At 40.2% G+C, this 19,093-nt stretch overlaps 1 protein-coding gene across 2 annotated transcripts in view; it reads left to right on the forward strand.

The window, feature by feature from the left end:
- The window catches only part of fcho1 (FCH and mu domain containing endocytic adaptor 1), a 121,350-nt gene that overhangs the window by 82,081 nt on the left and 20,176 nt on the right, over positions 1 to 19,093 (forward strand). For both annotated transcript variants that reach the window (XM_017722328.2, XM_037535677.1), the window contains exons 8-17: positions 5,512 to 5,610; positions 6,963 to 7,059; positions 7,913 to 8,030; positions 8,186 to 8,210; positions 9,470 to 9,530; positions 13,015 to 13,196; positions 13,478 to 13,502; positions 13,631 to 13,687; positions 15,515 to 15,566; positions 17,758 to 17,876. In XM_017722328.2, the coding sequence (XP_017577817.2) occupies positions 5,512 to 5,610; positions 6,963 to 7,059; positions 7,913 to 8,030; positions 8,186 to 8,210; positions 9,470 to 9,530; positions 13,015 to 13,196; positions 13,478 to 13,502; positions 13,631 to 13,687; positions 15,515 to 15,566; positions 17,758 to 17,876 (835 nt within the window). The remainder of the gene's footprint in view (positions 1 to 5,511; positions 5,611 to 6,962; positions 7,060 to 7,912; positions 8,031 to 8,185; positions 8,211 to 9,469; positions 9,531 to 13,014; positions 13,197 to 13,477; positions 13,503 to 13,630; positions 13,688 to 15,514; positions 15,567 to 17,757; positions 17,877 to 19,093) is intronic.

The following is a 19,093-nucleotide window of genomic DNA, read 5'->3' on the forward strand; positions in this document are numbered from 1 at the left end:
CTGAGCTGGTTGAACTCTCTGCAGTGGTCAGGTATAATGCCTGTACCAAAAAGCAGCCTCTATGGTACAGTGTACATTTCAGTGCATCCTCACAACACAGTGTCAGGTTTCATACATCAGTTTAAACAGCTTCAGGTCTCAGGGGAAAAACAAATAAAATCAGTCAGCCTCCGCGTCTGCTTCAGAATTAGGGTCTGTCTCAAAAATAATGGAGGAAACAATATTATTACTATAATTGCTGTTTTTATGCCTTAATAAAAACATAGCATGTATATTGTGGCAAATATAGAGCACAAAGCTAAAGTAGACATTTTCTAAGTAAGTCATGGTGGCATTCAAAACCATTAGGCTTGTGAATTCTGTGTCTCACAAAGTTTCAAATTCCGATTTTTGCCAGAAAATAAAAGCTATAAGAAATGTAAAACCTGCTGCCACGGGCTTGTTTACATTGCCAGTGCTGTCTCAGTGTCTCTGAAACAACAACACAGACCAATGTAAAAGCTTTTGAAAAATGTCTCGATACATATGGACAAGGTTAAAAAAAAAGTTTCCAGAAGCTCTCATAAACTGACCGTTTCCAGAAACTCTTCTAAAACTCCGTTTTTGGTGGCCTCTCTTGTCTGCTTTACTGTTTATCAGCAGTTTGTTTTTTAAAGATAGTCTTAGTAGGCTGGGCTCAACTGATTGGTGTTAGAATTGGCTACCCTTCCTTGCCAATTCAGCTGTATCAGCGGGTCCTGGGTGTAATGTGGTCTTTGCGAGTGTTAGAAACACACTATTAATCATCAGAACATGATTAAGACTCCTGTTCTGTGGAAGACCGCAGGGAGAAGAGCAAACAGCAGTACTGCACCCCTAAACTACTGTCCATGATGCACAGTGGTGTAGTACTAGAATTCATAATGCATCTCAGGTTACTGCAGTCTATAGTGCATTTTAATGCCCCAGACTCTATAATGCATGATAATGCACCAGAATTTATAAAGCATCATAATGCACCATAGTCTGTAATGCAATTAGGCTGCACCAGAGTCCATAATACCTCATAATGCACCATAGGCTGTACTGCAGTTACAGTCCTCAGTGTCTTATACCGGAGTCCATAGTACAGTTATAAAAAGAATAGTTCCGGTCCTAAAATCCGATTGGCTGAGCCGCATTCGTAGCCAATGTAAAATCCACGATTTACACACACCTATGACAACCTCACAACTGAATCATGTATCACTGCGCCACAGCACGAAAAACCCTTGTTTATGGATTAATGTTTGACCCTAATGCTGCTCGCATGGACCCCCAAGTGCACTGATGAAGTAAGAACCCATTTTTTGTTTAAACTGCGGGCCTTATGTTTTTAACTAGAACTGTGCTGGTCAGCTAGCTAACAGGCTAAAAGAGCCAACAGCCTAAATGACTCCATCATTAGTATCACAGGCCTGAATTAAAGTACAGTAAGGTTAACTGTAAAACGGCGGTATAAACATCTCAAAATGGCACTTGATTGTCTTACACACGTCAAATATTCGTACTTCAGTCAGAAGTCTCGTCAAATCCAGGCTGAATCCCAAACGGCTCCATACTCCCTAAATAGTTTGCTAGCTATAAAAGTTTAGAAATTCTAGCCTTGCACCGTTGGGCTGCAGGATCCAGTATTTACATCCCTATGTAGTGCGCTATGTAGGGAGCAGGGAGCCGTTTGACATTCAGCCCTCGTAGGAGAAGAGGGCACCATTGGATTGGTGCTAAATAAGATTAAGTGACTAAGTGACCCTTATTAATCCCACAACGAGGAAATTTCACCTCCGAATTTAACCCATCCGTGTAGTGAAGCACCACATACACACTAGTGAGCACACACACACACACTAGGGGGCAGTGAGCACACTTGCCCGGAGCCCTATCCACGGCACCCGGGGAGCAGTTGGGGTTAGGTGCCTTGCTGAAGGACACCTCAATCACGTACTGTCCGCTCTGGGGTTTGAACCGGCGACCTTCCGATCATAGGGCCTGTTCCCTAACCTCCAGCTCATTGGTGCCACAAATAAGACTTGTGGTGGTAATTGGTAATTGGTGACCACAAAATACTTATATAGCAAAGTATTTGCATTAAACAGTGCTGTGTGATTTATGTTCACAGTTGTTCGACAAAAAGTTCTTTAAATTACTGCAATATACAGCAATTGGTGACCGAACAGTCGGTCCATGGTTGTTTAGCTGCTTTATCTTTTTTGGAGGAATACTTGATTATGTTTATTATTACTAATAATAACAAATTATTTTCTGAAAGATTGTGTATTTTATCATATTTTATTTTGGCTGCCGTTTAATCTAAAAGCAATAAGCCACTTGAGACCATGTGTTACTGCAGTTATACCACAGGGAAGGGATAAAATCACAGTAAAGCACTGCCGCTTGTGGCTTATTGCTTAATTAATTAGTTCCTAATGCATTATAATGCACCAGAGTCCATACGGCGTCATGATCCATATGCTTACACACATGCTTACAGAGAATCATGAAATCAGGATGAAGTCACCGAATTAAAAATGACAGTTACTGCTGTAGGCCAATGAGATGAAAGCCTCCGGGAGGTTTTTCACAAACCTGGAATTGTAAACTGGATAATGTAAACCAGTGTAAACTGAGAAATGTATGGGTTCCCTTTTAAAAAAGCCTAAAAGATATTCCTCCTTTTAACTAAAGCTTTTTCACACCCATTCAGTTGGTCTGACATTAGTTTGCTGTAATGTTTTATTGTTGGTGAAAGTTTCTGTATAGAGGTCTGAGCTGCAATTGATGATTCATTTCATCTCCGTTATAAGCCTTCATTAGACCCACTCCAGCTGTGTAATGTTGCCATGACTACAAGCACCAGGGATTTTAACCATATTTATGCGATGAAATGATTATGACCTTTTGAGGGCCGTACTTTTTTCTTTTCTTTTTTTTTTGGCATAACAAAGCAGTCTTTTCAGTAATAGGCCGATGCTGCACATTCATTCTATTTAAAAGAAGTTATTAGTTTAATGCTGTTTTAATTCTGTTTATAGACCAGCAAATGGCTTTACTTTTATTGAGGTCAGTGTTCGCCCCTTTTAATTTATTTCTATCCTTCCGTCAGATACCCGGTTTAAACAAACGCAATATATGCATTTTCCTAGGTTTAGTTTGACATCCATAATTCCCACCCTCGCAATCTGTGTTGCTGTGACTCCATATCTGTAGGCTTCCTATTCAAATACACCTTGTAAAAGGCAAATTCCTGATAAAACTGATGGCTAGCTTGATAAAACTAAAGTTATTTCTAGCTACTGCCAAACCGTGAATTTGTTTATTGCGGAAGAACCTCGAATGTGAAGTGTCCTGCATTAACAGATTAACAGTAAACAAAAAAAGTAATAAAATGAAAAGCCCTGCTTCCCTCAAGAACCTCCACTGGAACAAGAATCCGCAAGCTGTATGAATGAGAGCTAGAGGCTGCAATCATGGAGTTGAATCATGGAATCAAGGATCATTGACTATATACATGATATTCAACCCAGATTCAAAAAAAGTCGCTCCGCTGTGCAAAATGTGAATGAAAACAGAATGGAATGTTGTGTAAATCCTGTAATTCCTATATTCAAGTGTCAATAGTACAAAGACAACATATGAAATGCTGAAATTGAGAAATGGCATTATTTTTTTAATATATGCCCATTTTGATTTTGTTTACCGCTGTGTTGCTTCACCTCTTCTTTTAGCAACATTCTGTAAGTGTTTGGGAACTGAGGAGACACTGCTGTAGTTTTGAAAGTGAAATGTTTTCACATTCTTGCTTGATATATGATTTCACCTGCTCAGCAGTTAGAATTTATCTTATATTTCATTTCATAATGCGCAGAATGTTTTCAGTAGGTGGCCTGCTGATGGGTCAGTTTAGCACCCGGACTCTTGTACCATGGAGCCATGCTGTTGTAATACATGCTGAATGTGGTTAGACACTGTCTTGCCAAAATAATCAAGGCCTCCCCTGAAAAAGACGCCGTCTGGATGGCAGCATATATTGCTCCAAAACCTGTACATATCATTTAGCATTAATGGTGCCTTCACAAATGTGCAAGTCACTCATGCTAATGCATCATACCATGCTGTTTTTTTTTAACTGTGTACTGGTAAACAAGCCAGGTGGTCCCTCCCCTCTTTAGCCTGGAGGACATGGCATCCCATTTTGATTCGTCAGACCACAGAACACTTTTCCATTTCACTTCAGTTCACCTTTAATGAACTTGGGCCCAGAGAAGGCGGCAGCGTTTCTCAGTCCTGTTTGTGTAGTTTCTTCATTGCATGGTATTTTTTTTACTTTTGTGATGCAGTGATGAACTGTATTCGGAAGTTTTCCTGATCCCATACAGTGGCTTCCACTGCAGAATCATTTCTATTTTTAATGCAGTGCTGCCTGCACTACCACCGAAGATCATGCCTAGCCAACATTGGTTTTTGGCCTTGTCCCTTGCATACAGAGATTTCTCTGGATACTTAGAATCTTTTAATGATGTTTTGTACTGTAGATGATGAAGGTCTTTGCTATTTTACATTGAGAAATGTTATTCTTGAATTTTTGCACTATTTGCACAGTCTTGGGGGTGAACTCCTCCCCATCTTTACTTCTGAAAGGCTCAGCCTCTCTGAGATGCTCTTTTTATACCCAGTCATGTTACTGACCACTAACCTAATTAGTTGTGAGATGTTCCACCAGGTGTGGTTTTTTAATTGTTGCACAACTTCTCCAGTCTTCTGTTGCCTCTGTTCCAACTTTTTTGGAAATGTGTTGCTGGTATTAAAATCAAAAGGGGCATATGTTTTGCAAATACAACATCTGACGTGTTGTCTTTGTACTATTTCCAATTAAACATCATCACACAGTGTCCCAACTTTTTGGATGTTGTAAATACACTTTTTTGGAACATGCAGTTACTGTTGCTCTCACTGAATGGGAAACTGGATCCACTGTTTGAAAAGCACAAGTGTTTTATGTTCGGGTTCTGCGTTCACTGATGAAAATAATGTAATATTAATGTTTCATTAAATTACAGAAAGTAGTAAGGACATTTTGATTAAGCTTATTTTGTCCACTCATATAGTTATAACAAAATACACTTCTTTTTAGACGACAATGTTTTTAGACTGTAAGACAAATATCTAATGTTGTACGACAAACTACACAAACCATTGCATTAATTGCAATTAGTAGTGTTGATCATTTGCCAGCACTGAAATATCTACTTTTTTTTTGTAGCATCATTTTAAATCAAGTGTTTCACAGAAATATTAGAACAGATAACTGGGGACACAAACAAAACGAAGGATAAAAACAACGGAAATGAAACGGCGTAACATTTGGTGAAGTACAAAGGGCATAACAAAAATGGCATAAACCTACGTTCTGATGTAACATCAATAACCAGTGATTGCTGTAAACCTGTTTTTATGAAGGATCCTTTCTTAGCGCTTTCATCTCCCTCTGTGCAGAAGTTCCAAGACATTGAAGAGGCTCACTTACGGCAGATGAAGCAGCTGATCAAAGCCTACTCACACTCCATCGAGGACACACACGTACAGGTGGGACAGGTAAGAGCCCTGCGTCAGCGCACACACCTCATGTCAGAGCTTTTGTGATGCTTTCAAAAGTTTTGGGGATTTATATCAACTGTGGTTGGACTTAATACATTGTTCTGGTTGAATTTGATCTCTGTATCTTCTTTACTGCAGTAATTTAGATGCATCATTCTCCATTCGTTTTACTGTAGGTAGTGACTTGAATTTAATCGCATACTTAGTCGCTTAGTGTGCTGCATAGTTATTTGGCTGTATATTCCATTAGTCCAGGTTTGGCATGTTAGTGTTTTTCCATGTGTGTTGAGCTGCCCAGCGGTTTGCAAAATAGGAAGGAAGGAAGCACATGCTAGCCTTCACACTTCACACAGCTTGATAGCATCAAGAACATTTACATTTACATTTATAGCATTTGGCTGACGCTCTTATCCAGAGCGACTTACAATTTGATTATTTTTACATAGGTAGGCCAAGGCGGTGTTAGGAGTCTTGCCCAAGGACTCTTATTGGTATAGTGTAGGGTGTTTGCCCAGGTGGGGATTGAACCCCAGTCTACAGCATAGAAGGCAGAAGTGTTAACCACTACACTATCCCAACCACCTACTATAGAAGAAGACCTAGCTAGTGGCTGGGGTCTCACTTTGTTTGGATAGTCCACTAAAGAGCCCTATAGATTATCTTCAGATGTTCAGATTGTTACCAGATTATCTGTTAAAACTCAGTGGATTCTAAACAGTGCTGGGGTTATGGTCAGGGTTAATGCTAGGACCAGGGGGAGGGTTGGGTTTAGGTTTTGGGTTAAGGTTAAGGTTAGGAGGAAAAGACAATTATGGTCAGTTTAGTAGATATTTAGTTAAATGTAACTTGAAACCGAATTAAGTATCTACAAGCATCAAAAGTCGACTACTTTTTTGTTTTGTTTTTTATGTTAACTTTTTGAGAGATTTGCACTGGTACTATAACAATACTGAGATAAAAAATCCCATAAAATGATTCTAAAAGAGTAACACATCATCATATTAGCTATGACAGAAAAAAACAGAACCTACATGTTCATCTTGTGAAATATATAGATCTCTCCATAATAATCCAGATATTGTACACACCATGATACATCACACTGTAGCTTGTGGATAAATGATTATGATCGACTACAACCCACATTTGATTAGAGTACCTGGTCTTCTGTACTTTGTCTTCAGTAAGCTACAGTGTGAGTGAGTAATAATCCTGATAAAACTACAAAATGTATTTAAATGTATTTAAATGTAATCTTATTTAAATGTAAACAATACAATGCCTGCAACTCGTAAAAGTCGTCGAACTGCTTAAGCTAAGTTTGTCTCTGTCCCCCCTTCTCCTCCCAGGTTCATGAGGAATTCAAGCAGAATGTGGAGAACATTGGCATTGGGAGCTTAATTCAGAAGTTCACAGAGCAGAAGGGCACGGGCAAAGACCGGCCAGGTACTGTAGACCAGTCTATTGACAGCTAGATGTGTACACATGACCAAAAATAATAAGACATTAGTGGTTAGTCCATCTACTTTAATATGCACCAGTTCCTGACACGGGTGTCCAGTTTTACACACGATCACGTTTAATCCCCATAGAAAAGCATTGGCAATAAAATTGGACTAGAATTATGAAGCCCCCCAGCATTAGGCTGTGGAGCAGTGGAACTGTGTTCTCTGGATTGACTGAGCTCCATCCAATACCTTTGGGATGAGCTGGAGTGATCCAGAACTGATCATCCAACATCAGTACATGACTTCACTAATCCTCAAAGCAATGTTCCAGCATCTAGTGTAATCTTTCCAGAAGACTAGAGGCTGTTACTGCAACAAAGGAGGAGAAGCTTCCTTGATTTCATAAGGAAAGCTGGTTTCTACAAACATTTGTATGTTTAATGTAGTTAAAATGCTCCTAAATAGTACATTTGGTTTGTAAATAACAGAAAATCTACATGATTAATCAGCACCTCGTTTGCATGTCACCGGCTGTCATAAGAAAACCGGCCTTTTGTGCCATTCAGAAATTCCAGCAGTGATTGTGATAGAATTTCATGATGAATCAATTAAGAAGCTTTATTAAAAAAAGGAAAACAAAGTTACAAAGCCAGGTTTTATGTTATAAAGATTACCTTTTCGTATAATTACTGCTTTCCGATAATTACTGTCTTTGTTATGACAGGATCTTTTTCAAGAAATGAGGTCACAGATGTCTTATTTTTGAAGAAAACTGGCACTGCCACATAAATATATGTGCAAAAATTCTGGATGCTGTAGAGGGCCTGACAGTGTCTGTGCATGTTTACCAGGTCCTGTGGGATTTGAGGAATACCTGTCTTCTCAGTTGCCGGACAATAACAAGAAAAGCCGCGCTAAAGCCTTCAGAATACCCGGCCTGGGCAAGAGGGACAAAGAACCAGACTCCACGTGAGTCTCTCACTTACTCACATGCCTAGTCACTCGAACTGTGAGCCAAACCAGCAAACCAGTGCTGCTTTATTATGCAGTGTTTGTGTGCTGTTGTCAGTCCAGGGTGTTGTAAATAACTGTTGTTGTTGTTGTTGTTGTTGTTGGTTTTGTAGGGATTCTGCACTGACAGATGCACCAGTAAGTCCGAAACCACACACATTTGTCATACATCTGTTTCTATATAATGCCTATGCCTGATTTTATTTTGTGAATTCAGCTTCATTAAGGTGCACCCATTGCTGACACTGGAGTTCAGATGAACACAAACCTTGTGTAATCTCCATAGAAAAGCACTGCCAATAGAATAGAACAGTGTGTTTGTCTTCTAATTGAATATGGTCTTTCTGCTGGTAAAGGTAGGCTCTTAGTTGAGACTTTCTCTAGCTTGGACTCTGTTAGTTTACAAGGCTGTCTTGTAGAACCTAGTGCTTAATTGTAATTACTAGTATCAGGTGTACTTTCAGGTTAGCCAAAGGTGTGTACTGTAGGGGCCGGGCTGTCAGTCACAAGGCTGCTAAATTGAGGAGGTATTCCCTGGAAGAATCAGTGTGTTTGTCCTCTAATTTAATATTGTTTATTTTTGTTATTTATTTTATAGATTTTTAAATTTTCTATATAATTTGAACACGGCAGCTGTCATTTATATTGTGTGAAAATTTCGTCATAAAAGTATTTATAGAAATGCTTCAGAATTTCTTGGAATAAAATTCATTTAAGGTCAAGAAAGTTTTTGCCATCAGAAGTTCAAGTTTGGAGATTTTCTCTGAATAGTGATGATATGTAAATTATTGCCCTGTATGTATGTATGGTTGGGTTTCTGGGACATGGATTAAGCCTAGGCCTCGGCTACATTTCACTGGAAAATTCAGAATATTACGTTCTCCAGGACTAAGCTTAATCCCAGACTGTCAGACTAACCCTGTGTATAATAAGTCTAAGCCTAGCACACACATACATACACGTTCACCACGTCCTCCTTTCACTCCACGCACATTTTCATCCCATCGTCATTGCGGGGCAAACACAGCGTGAGTGACGCTCCTCGCTGTGTCGGGTTACTCCAGCAGGCTGTATTTAAGTCTTCTCTCAGTGTTGTGATCTGCTGGCTGTCACAGGCCCATTTTAACACACACGTGTCATTAGCAGACATCGGGGTACTACAAACACACGCACACACATTGCGTAATCAGGGTCTCTCAGACTCTAGCACTACCCCTCCACAGTGTCTATGATCTATTCCCCTGCTGTTTGTTTTGGTCTCAGCCATAGCAACAATGCAGAACGTAGTTCTAGACCTATAAAGTTGTCCTCCTTTTCCTGACTGTGGAGAGAATGTTCTAAATACAGCTTCATTACGTCTCCCTTTCTAATGGTTCTGTTTTTGTGTTTGTGTTTAGAATTCACCCCTGGAGGTGGACGATGAGGGATTTGTGATCCGTGCTGATGTCAATCAGAACGATATCCTTAACATTTTCTTTCTCTCGCTCTCTCTCTCGCGCTCTCTCTCGCGCTCTCTCTCGCGCTCTCTCTCGCGCTCTCTCTCGCGCTCTCTCTCTCCCTCGTGGAGCAATTTTAATCCAGTGTGAATCTGCAGTGTGTGTAGATTTACAGTCTGACTGTAATAATTGTGGAGTGATTTTAATCCAGTATGAATCTGCAGTGTATGTAGTTTTACGGTCTGATGGTAATAATTGTGGAGTGATTTTAATCCAGTATGAATCTGCAGCGTGTGTAGTTTTACAGTCTGACAGTAATAATTGTGGAGTGATTTTAATCCAGTATGAATCTGCAGCGTGTAGTTTTACAGTCTGACGGTAATAATTGTGGAGTGATTTTAATCCAGTATGAATCTGCAGTGTGTGTAGTTTTACAGTCTGACGGTAATAATTGTGGAGTGATTTTAATCCAGTGTGAATCTGCAGTGTGTGTAGTTTTACGGTCTGATGGTAATAATTGTGGAGTGATTTTAATCCAGTATGAATCTGCAGTGTGTGTAGTTTTACAGTCTGACTGTAATAATTGTGGAGTGATTTTAATCCAGTATGAATCTGCAGTGTGTGTAGTTTTACGGTCTGATGGTAATAATTGTGGAGTGATTTTAATCCAGTATGAATCTGCAGTGTGTGTAGTTTTACAGTCTGACGGTAATAATTGTGGAGTGATTTTAATCCAGTATGAATCTGCAGCGTGTAGTTTTACAGTCTGACGGTAATAATTGTGGAGTGATTTTAATCCAGTATGAATCTGCAGTGTGTGTAGTTTTACAGTCTGACTGTAATAATTGTGGAGTGATTTTAATCCAGTATGAATCTGCAGCGTGTGTAGTTTTACAGTCTGACGGTAATAATTGTGGAGTGATTTTAATCCAGTATGAATCTGCAGTGTGTAGTTTTACAGTCTGACGGTAATAATTGTGGAGTGATTTTAATCCAGTATGAATCTGCAGCGTGTGTAGTTTTACAGTCTGACGGTAATAATTGTGGAGTGATTTTAATCCAGTATGAATCTGCAGCGTGTGTAGTTTTACAGTCTGACGGTAATAATTGTGGAGTGATTTTAATCCAGTATGAATCTGCAGTGTGTAGTTTTACAGTCTGACGGTAATAATTGTGGAGTGATTTTAATCCAGTATGAATCTGCAGCGTGTGTAGTTTTACAGTCTGACTGTAATAATTGTGGAGTGATTTTAATCCAGTATGAATCTGCAGCGTGTGTAGTTTTACAGTCTGACTGTAATAATTGTGGAGTGATTTTAATCCAGTATGAATCTGCAGTGTGTGTAGTTTTACAGTCTGATGGTAATAATTGTGGAGTGATTTTAATCCAGTATGAATCTGCAGTGTGTGTAGTTTTACAGTCTGACGGTAATAATTGTGGAGTGATTTTAATCCAGTATGAATCTGCAGCGTGTGTAGTTTTACAGTCTGACTGTAATAATTGTGGAGTGATTTTAATCCAGTATGAATCTGCAGTGTGTAGTTTTACAGTCTGACGGTAATAATTGTGGAGTGATTTTAATCCAGTATGAATCTGCAGCGTGTAGTTTTACAGGCTTGAAATTGCACAGATTTGTCCTCCAACCAACTGATGAGTAAAACTACTATTTCTAATGTATCTCCAGAAGCTTAAGAATCAGTTTTGGGAACCTTATAATGAGCTGTAATGTTTATTATTGTTAGTAGTAGTAGTAGCAGTAGCAGTAGGAGTAGGAGCAGTAGTAATAGTAGTAGTAGTAGTAGTAGTAGTAGTAGGAGCAGTAGCAGTAGTAGTAGTAGTAGGAGCAGTAGCAGTAGTAGTAGTAGGAGCAGTAGTAGGAGCAGTAGTAGTAGCAGTAGGAGCAGCATTAGTAGTAATAGGAGCAGTAGCAGTAGTAGGAGTAGTAGTAGCAGTAGGAGCAGTAGTAGGAGCAGTAGTAGGAGCAGTAGTAGTAGCAGTAGGAGCAGCATTAGTAGTAATAGGAGCAGTAGTAGGAGTAGTAGTAGCAGTAGGAGCAGTAGTAGGAGCAGCAGTAGTAGTAGGAGTAGTAGTAACAATAGGAGCAGTAGTAGTAGTAGGAGAAGCAGGAGTAGTAGTAGTAGGAGTAGTAGGAGCAGTAGTAGGAGTAGTAGTAGTAGTAGGAGTAGTAGTAGTAGTAGTAGGAGTAGTAGTAGCAGTAGTAGGAGTAGTAGTAGTAGCAGCAGTAGTAACAGTAGTACGAGCAGTAGTAGCAGTAGTAGTAGTAGCAGTAGTAGTAGTTGTAGTAGTAGTAGTAGCAGTAGGAGCAGTAGTAGTAGCAGTAGCAATAGGAGCAGGAGTAGGAGTAGTAGTAGGAGCAGTAGTAGCAGTAGTAGGAGTAGTAGTAGTAGTAGTAGGAGCAGTAGTAGTAGGAGTAGTAGTAGCAGCAGTAGTAGCAGTAGTACTAGCAGTAGTAGGAGTAGCAGTAGTAGTAATAGGAGTAGCAGTAGTAGTAGTTGTTGTAGTAGTAGTAGGAGCAGTAGTAGTAGTAGTAGTAGTAGTAGGAGCAGTAGTAGTAGCAGTAGTAGGAGCAGTAGTAATAGTAGTAGTAGCAGTAGTAGTAGCAGTAGTAGTAGTAGTAGGAGCAGTAGTAGTAGTAGTAGTAGTAGTAGTAGTAGTAGTAGTAGTAGGAGCAGTAGTAGTAGCAGCAGTAGTAGCAGTAGCAGTAGGAGTAGGAGCAGTAGTAATACAAGTAGTAGTAATAGTAGTAGGAGCAGTAGTAATAGTAGTAGTAGGAGTAGCAGTAGCAGTAGTAGTAGTAGGAGTAGCAGTAGCAGTAGTAGTAGTAGTAGTATGACACACAAAGAAACTTACTAAGAACAGTATAATCCTGCCTGTATAATCTGGCTTAATTTGTGCTTCTGCCATGTTTTTAAACTGCTTTCTTTCAGCTTTCCTTATAAAAAGTGAGTCGGCAAAACTCACTCCAGCAGAGCCGGAGAAGAGGGTGTGAATTTGTTTGTCTGTTTTTTATGTTCTGCCCTTTAGGTTTCTTTTCATAAACCTATAAAAAGTACACAATAAAACAGAACAATAAAATTATTTTGGATGTAATTGTTTTGACGTAGCCTTCACTGCCACACACACACACACGCACACACACTCACACACCCACACACACACCCTGGTACAGCAGCAGCAGGAAGCAGGCTGTGTTAAAGGTTAGATGGAGGATGTTGGATTTTAAACAGCTTTGTTTTCTCTCTTCTTATCTCACTATCACAGTCACTGACACTCCAGCACTCCGGGAGCAGCTACACTGTCACTCTGCAACGCTCACTCTAACTGTGTAAAACAGTTTAAACATTTAAACCAGCTTTTAATCGATCCATTTTTGACAGGCCGAGCATTACTGTACGAAACGTCACTCAGGCTTTAACAAGCAGGTAAACCCTGCTAAAGACGTCAGTAGACCTGTGGGATCCTTAACTGGTTCTGTCTGGTTTACGCTGTGCGGAGGAGAAGGAGACCAATTTTTACTCCAGTGACTCGGACTTTGACGACGAGGAGCCGAAGAAGTTCCACATTCAGATCCGCCCTGTGGCCAGCAGTAACCGTAGCAACTCAGCAGCCAATGAGCTAGAGCTGAAGGCCACCGTGGGGGCGCTGACCCTACCGCCCAACCAAGGGGTAAGGGAAGGGGTGGAGCTAAACAAAGTTTTTTAAACCATTGCAAATGTGCTTATAGGTCTTTGTAACTTGACTTTAGCACTACATAATGCTCTAATAATGAAGTATTTCCCCTTTACGCCTGGCGCAGTCACTGTGAAGCAGGGCTTCTTGTGGCTGATGCCTCAGCTATTTGCGTCAGGTGTTTTGTTGTGGTTCGTGTGCTAAGTCTAATGTTTTGAATGCTGGAAAAATAAGGCTGGCCGTTCTGACCATACTCTCCTCTTTCCTCTTTCCTGAAGGTGTCAGTGAAGAGGCATCTGTCCAGTAAGTTCAGCTTTCCTGTGCCTGTCTGTTCCTGTCGCACAGCGCGTGCTGTGTTAGTGTCCGTGGTGCCAGAAGGGAGAGTTTGTGTGGGTTTTCTCACCTCTCCTCTCTCTCTCTGTCTGTCTCAGGGAATTCCAGTACAGCAGGCCGGTCTGAGGGGGAGGGGGATGGCGCCCCCCACAGGGGTAAGCAGGCACTGTCAGCCATCATCTAGTTTTGTCCACACATTCTTATCTGTTCAGGAGGGCTCTATATCTGATCAGACGTTTATCCTCGCAATCTTTGATCGTTGCACTGATAACCAGTGATGTTTTCTCAATGTGAATGTTACATGGCCTCTACTGAGAACACATTTCTGCACATTTTAATTCACAATTACTGTTTATTAGCTGAATTTAACATATTGGAAAAAAAGTAAAACATAACGTGTGGCCTGAGCAAAAGTTTTGGCACATTTTATGTTTTGTCTTTATTTTTTTCCGACATGTTAAAGCAAATAAATAGAAATTGTGCCCCAAAATCAGCTGGAAAGTGTCATATTTAAGCATATTCTCTGCAGAAGATGGGTTAACTTATTTTCTCTTTAAGATAATAAAATATCTTAAAGTAAATTTTATCTTAAAATAAAATAAAATCAACAAAATGTTACTTGACTGGGGGTGCTCAAACTTTTGAATACCACTGGATTTGGTACAATATTCGGAGCTTCTTTTCTTTACTTTGCTTTACTCAGAAAATCAATAAACCATGTAATTTCACCAGCAGCACCCAAACTTTTGCATACGACTTATTAAAGAACTATTTGGATGCAGTTTGTTGCATGTCTGCATGGTTAAATGGTTCTTCCCTATAATGGGAAACCTGCTGTATTAAAGAACATTATAAAAACGGTTTCTGTGTAAAACTAAAAGGGTATAAATAAAGGATGTTCCTACATGTGTAACTCATTTAGCCCAATTAGTTGAACAGGTCAGGTTCACCCTCAGACTGTAACCTTACCTCATCGATTAACTGAAGCAGTTGTTGAAGAAGATAATGAGTGTAAGCCTGTGGCTCACACAACCGGTTCTGAAAAGCTGCTCTGGGATCAGCGATGTGGCTGATTGCTGTAATTATGGTGTCAGATCAGGTCCTATTTTTGCACTGTGGGATTTGATGGTTATACTAAAAGTGGAGGAAAATTCAGACGTAATGCTGAGTGCCTCAGTAACATGGTTATGTAAGCCTCTGACTCGCTGCTAATGCTTCTGATGATGCCTGTTCTATAGTGCCTGATGATGATGATGATGATGATGATGATGATTAGATAAAGATTAGATTAAGTGACCTAGTCCCAAATTTCTTCTCCGCGTTTAACCCATCTGTGCGGTGAAACACCACATACACAGTAGTGGGAACACACTAAGGGGCAGTGAGCACACTTGCCCGGAGCGGTGGGCAGCCCTATCCACAGCGCCTGGGGAGCAGTTGGGAGTTAGGTGCCTTGCTCAAGGAAATCGCACTGGCGACCTTCCGGTCACAGGGCCAGTTCCGTAACCTCCAGCCCACAATTTTTCGTTCTTCAAGGTGCAAACAGGGTAAATGTTCCCTCAAAGGTACAGCAGTGGTTTTAAGGTCTGACTGTGAACCTTTAATAAATTTTTCCAGGTGAAAAGTTGGTATTTGTACCTTTTCATAACGAATGTTTTAAAACAGAGCAGTAGAATAAAGCCCTGGAGGCGAGGCGGGGTGAGTGGAGTCAGTACAGCTTAGAACACATCATTTCAGTGGATTAGGGTTCAGGTATGTTATGGAGCCGTGAGGGTCCCACCCCAGTGACAGTTTAGGACCTTTATTTATACCTCTTATGAGTGTAGAGGGCGTGTTAACTTATTCTACCTTTGCATATGACTATGTTTAGAATGGGATACTGTGCTGTCTCTGTCTTTCTGCTACTCTCTGTTCTTTTATATTTACGCTTTTCTCTCTGGCTGTTGTAATTGTAATGTGTTGTGATGTGTCCTGTGTTGTAGAAGGGGAACAGGAGGGTCTGCGCAGGTCCAGCTCCAGCCCAGACCACAGCAGGTACGCAGATAAGGGGAGAGAAATAGGACAACAGCAGAAAGATGGACATTTAGCTTATGGTCTGTTCTACTGAATTAGCATAAATTGCGGTGCCACAGCAAAGTAAAACAAAACAACAAATAAAAAAACGAAGTATGTAGAGCTTAGATATTTAAGACATTTAGGAGTTTATTATTGTTGTGTTATTCAAAGGATTGTGCTTGATTTAAACTCAAGGCATTAATAGATAGTATAGTAACAAGCTGTATACACTATATTGCCAAAAGTGTTCACTCAACCATCCAAGTCATTGAATTCAGGTGTTCCAATCACTTCCATGGCCACAGGTGTATAAAGCCGAGCCCCTAGGCCTGCAGACTGCTTCTACAGACATTAGTGAAAGAATGGGTCGCTCTCAGGAGCTCAGTGAGTTCCAGCGTGGTACCGCGATCGGACGCCACCTGTGCAACAAGTCCAGTCGTGAAATTTCCTCACTACTAAATATTCCAGTCAACTGTCAGTGGGATAATAACAAAGTGGAAGTGATTGGGAACGACAACTCGGCCATGAAGCCACTAAAACGATCTGAGGTCGCCAACTTTCTGCAGAATCAGTTGCTACAGACCTCCAAACTTCACGTGACCTTCAGATCAGCTCAAGAACAGCGTAGAGAGCTTCATGGAATGGGTTTCCATGGCCGAGCAGCTGCATCCAAGCCTTACATCACCAAGTGCAGTGCAAAGCGTTGAATGCAGTGGTGTGAAGCGCCGCCACTGGACTCTAGAGCAGTGGAGACGTGTTCTCTGGAGTGACCAATCACGCTTCTCCGTCTGGCAATCTGATGGACGAGTCTTCGATGACCTTCTCATCCAGCATCACTGTCTGACCTCACAAATGCGCTTCTGGAAGAATGGTCAACATTCCCACACACATACCCCTAAACCTTGTGGAAACCTTCCTAGAAGAGTTGAAGCTGTTATAGCTGCAAAGACTGGGCCGACATCATATTAAACCCTATGGATTAAGAATGGGGTGTCACTGAAGTTCATATGTGTGTGAAGGAAGATGGCTGAATACTTTTGTCAGTATAGAGTATATACAAATCATCATTTATAGGGTACTTTGTGTTGGGAGGTCTCGTTTCCAAACCCCTTATTTTACATGTCTAAAAATAATACTTGCATTTCTTTGTATTTTTTAATTAAAGTGAAGTTGCAAGATTATTAATGAATTTAATGTTTAAAGTTAAAAAGTAAAACTTTTCTCACAATTTCATGTCACTGCCGAAACACAGTTTTAGTCTGTAGGTGGAGCCTTACTTTAGCCACACCCCTGTATTTTAGAGCCGGAAGTGAGGCTGCATCCCTGTCCCTCGTGGCCACATGGTGAGCAGTTAGATGCCATTGTTCTGAAGTTATTGTGTCCCAAAGTCTGCAAATCAGTGTTAAACATTGAGTTGTCACAATATTCAATCATTTGCTATTAATAAAGTCAGAGTCAGTTAAAAGTCTAAGACATGTTTTGAACTCTGCCTTTGTGAAATAATCCATATACGACTGATCTTTAAAAGCTGAAAGTGCTTGCAAGATTGACTTGAAAATACTTGAAGTTATGATGTTTTGGATTCTGTTAGTTTTTTTTCTATTTGTCCGTTTTTTTTCCTCTCTTACACTCTCTGGGGCTGTTTTAGTTTTCTGATCTGTCTTTTAGATTAAATTCTGCTTCTAAAGTCATCCTGACATCAAATCCTTTTTAGTCGCTGGTCATATTAAGCATGATTTGTGCTGTAGCCATCACAACGTCAGTAACTTGAGTCAGTAAGTTTCTCTACAACTATTTTATATCAAACCTGTCTGAAGGATATTTTTACATGAATTATGCAGAAAGTTAGGAAAATCGATGGAATTCTTCTTTAAAAACAGTACTGAAACAGAGGGTCCTTCTCTTTCTCTCTCTAGCTATCTCTGTCTATCTGTCTCTATCTCTCTCCCTCTCTCTGTCTCTCTCCTCTCTCTTTCTCTCTCTCTTTCTCTTGCTCTCGCTCTCTCGATTCAATTCAGTTCTTTGGTTCTTTAGTAGTTTTTGGCATTACAGTTGTATTCATATGTATACAGTTGTATATTTTTATGTATTTGTTTTACAGTGAATGCAATTAACATAGACATAAATCTCTCTCTCTCTCTCTCTCTCTCTCTCTCTCTCTCTCTCTCAGGCTGAGCTCCACAGCTTCTGGTTCCGATTGTCTGTTCGGTCCTCCTCTAGAATCGGCCTTCAAATCCCACAGCTTTGCTGGACGTGAGCAGCTCCAGAGCACCTTCCCTTCCTCCGAATGTAAACTTTCTCTCTTTCTCTTCTGCACTTGTTTTACACAACAGATAAATTAAACAGCAAATGCGGTAAATAAGCCGTTCATAATGTATGCAGCAATGGCCAAAGTGAGCATTACCGAGCTCCTGAAACCTAATTAGCGTGCCTTCTGAATAGTGCTGGACTGTGCCTTATTTCATGACTTATGAATTTATGGGTACAGGTTTGGATTGGTGATGGATTATGTTTTGTAAAGCTTTATTTTTCCATTAGATTTGCTACTTCTGCCTAGGGCTGCATAATATGACATAAAATATGGTGTTTGGTATGGTACTATGAGAAGTGATAAATTATGAGAATAAATAATGTGACTGGGTTTGCAACAAGTACAGGCTCTGATTTTGTCCCCTGCATATTTAAACAGAAATCCTAACTCACCTCTTCTTTAAACAAATAGTGAAAATACAAAATTCATTATTATTCTCAGTGCAAATAATTCAATTCTTATAGCAGCATACCTCATAAATACCACCACATTTTGTACCCTTTAAGGCTATTGAAGAGAAACAGTTTACATAAGTGTTTTCCTTTAAAAGCTCCTTATCATGAAGCCCTTGTGTTGTGACCACAGCACTGTTTCATGCAGTGAAAGGTAGAGTAGTTTTATAGAGTATAGAGTGTTGTTTTGACTCTATAGCAGAGTGGTTAAGTCATTCACTCTACATGTGGGCAACTGGGCTTCTAATGCTACTTTCCTGCCAATGTAATTATGTACATGTATAATGTTACATAATGTAATGTGATATGTTCCGTCATCCCAACCCTAGGCGATCTGTTCATTGCGGAAACTCACTTGTAGCTTGGCCTATGACCGTTATTTGAGATCTCAATTATTTAGTCTCACTGCAATTATTTTCCAGTGTCGTTCGATATCACAATCATATTGTCATTTGAGTCATTAGTTGGCTTGCATGACAAACATGAGCTTTGATTGACTCTCTGTAGCTGGAGACACTTGGTATGCAAAGAACAGTGCAGTGCATCATCTCTTGTTTACTGCAAACTAAAGAGCTAGCTTCGTGAGATTGCTACTAAGCTAATTTAGGTTCTTCAGAGTTCGCTGCTTTTACTGTTGAAAATGCCTAAAATTAAATGTATCGCAGTTGTACAGACAACTAATCATCAGCTAAAATGAAATGACTGTGACGGGTCACATCACAACGACAGCCGTCAGCCCTACT

The sequence above is a fragment of the Pygocentrus nattereri genome, chromosome 28, assembly GCF_015220715.1.
Source record: "Pygocentrus nattereri isolate fPygNat1 chromosome 28, fPygNat1.pri, whole genome shotgun sequence".
In the NCBI taxonomy this organism is placed as follows: domain Eukaryota; kingdom Metazoa; phylum Chordata; class Actinopteri; order Characiformes; family Serrasalmidae; genus Pygocentrus; species Pygocentrus nattereri.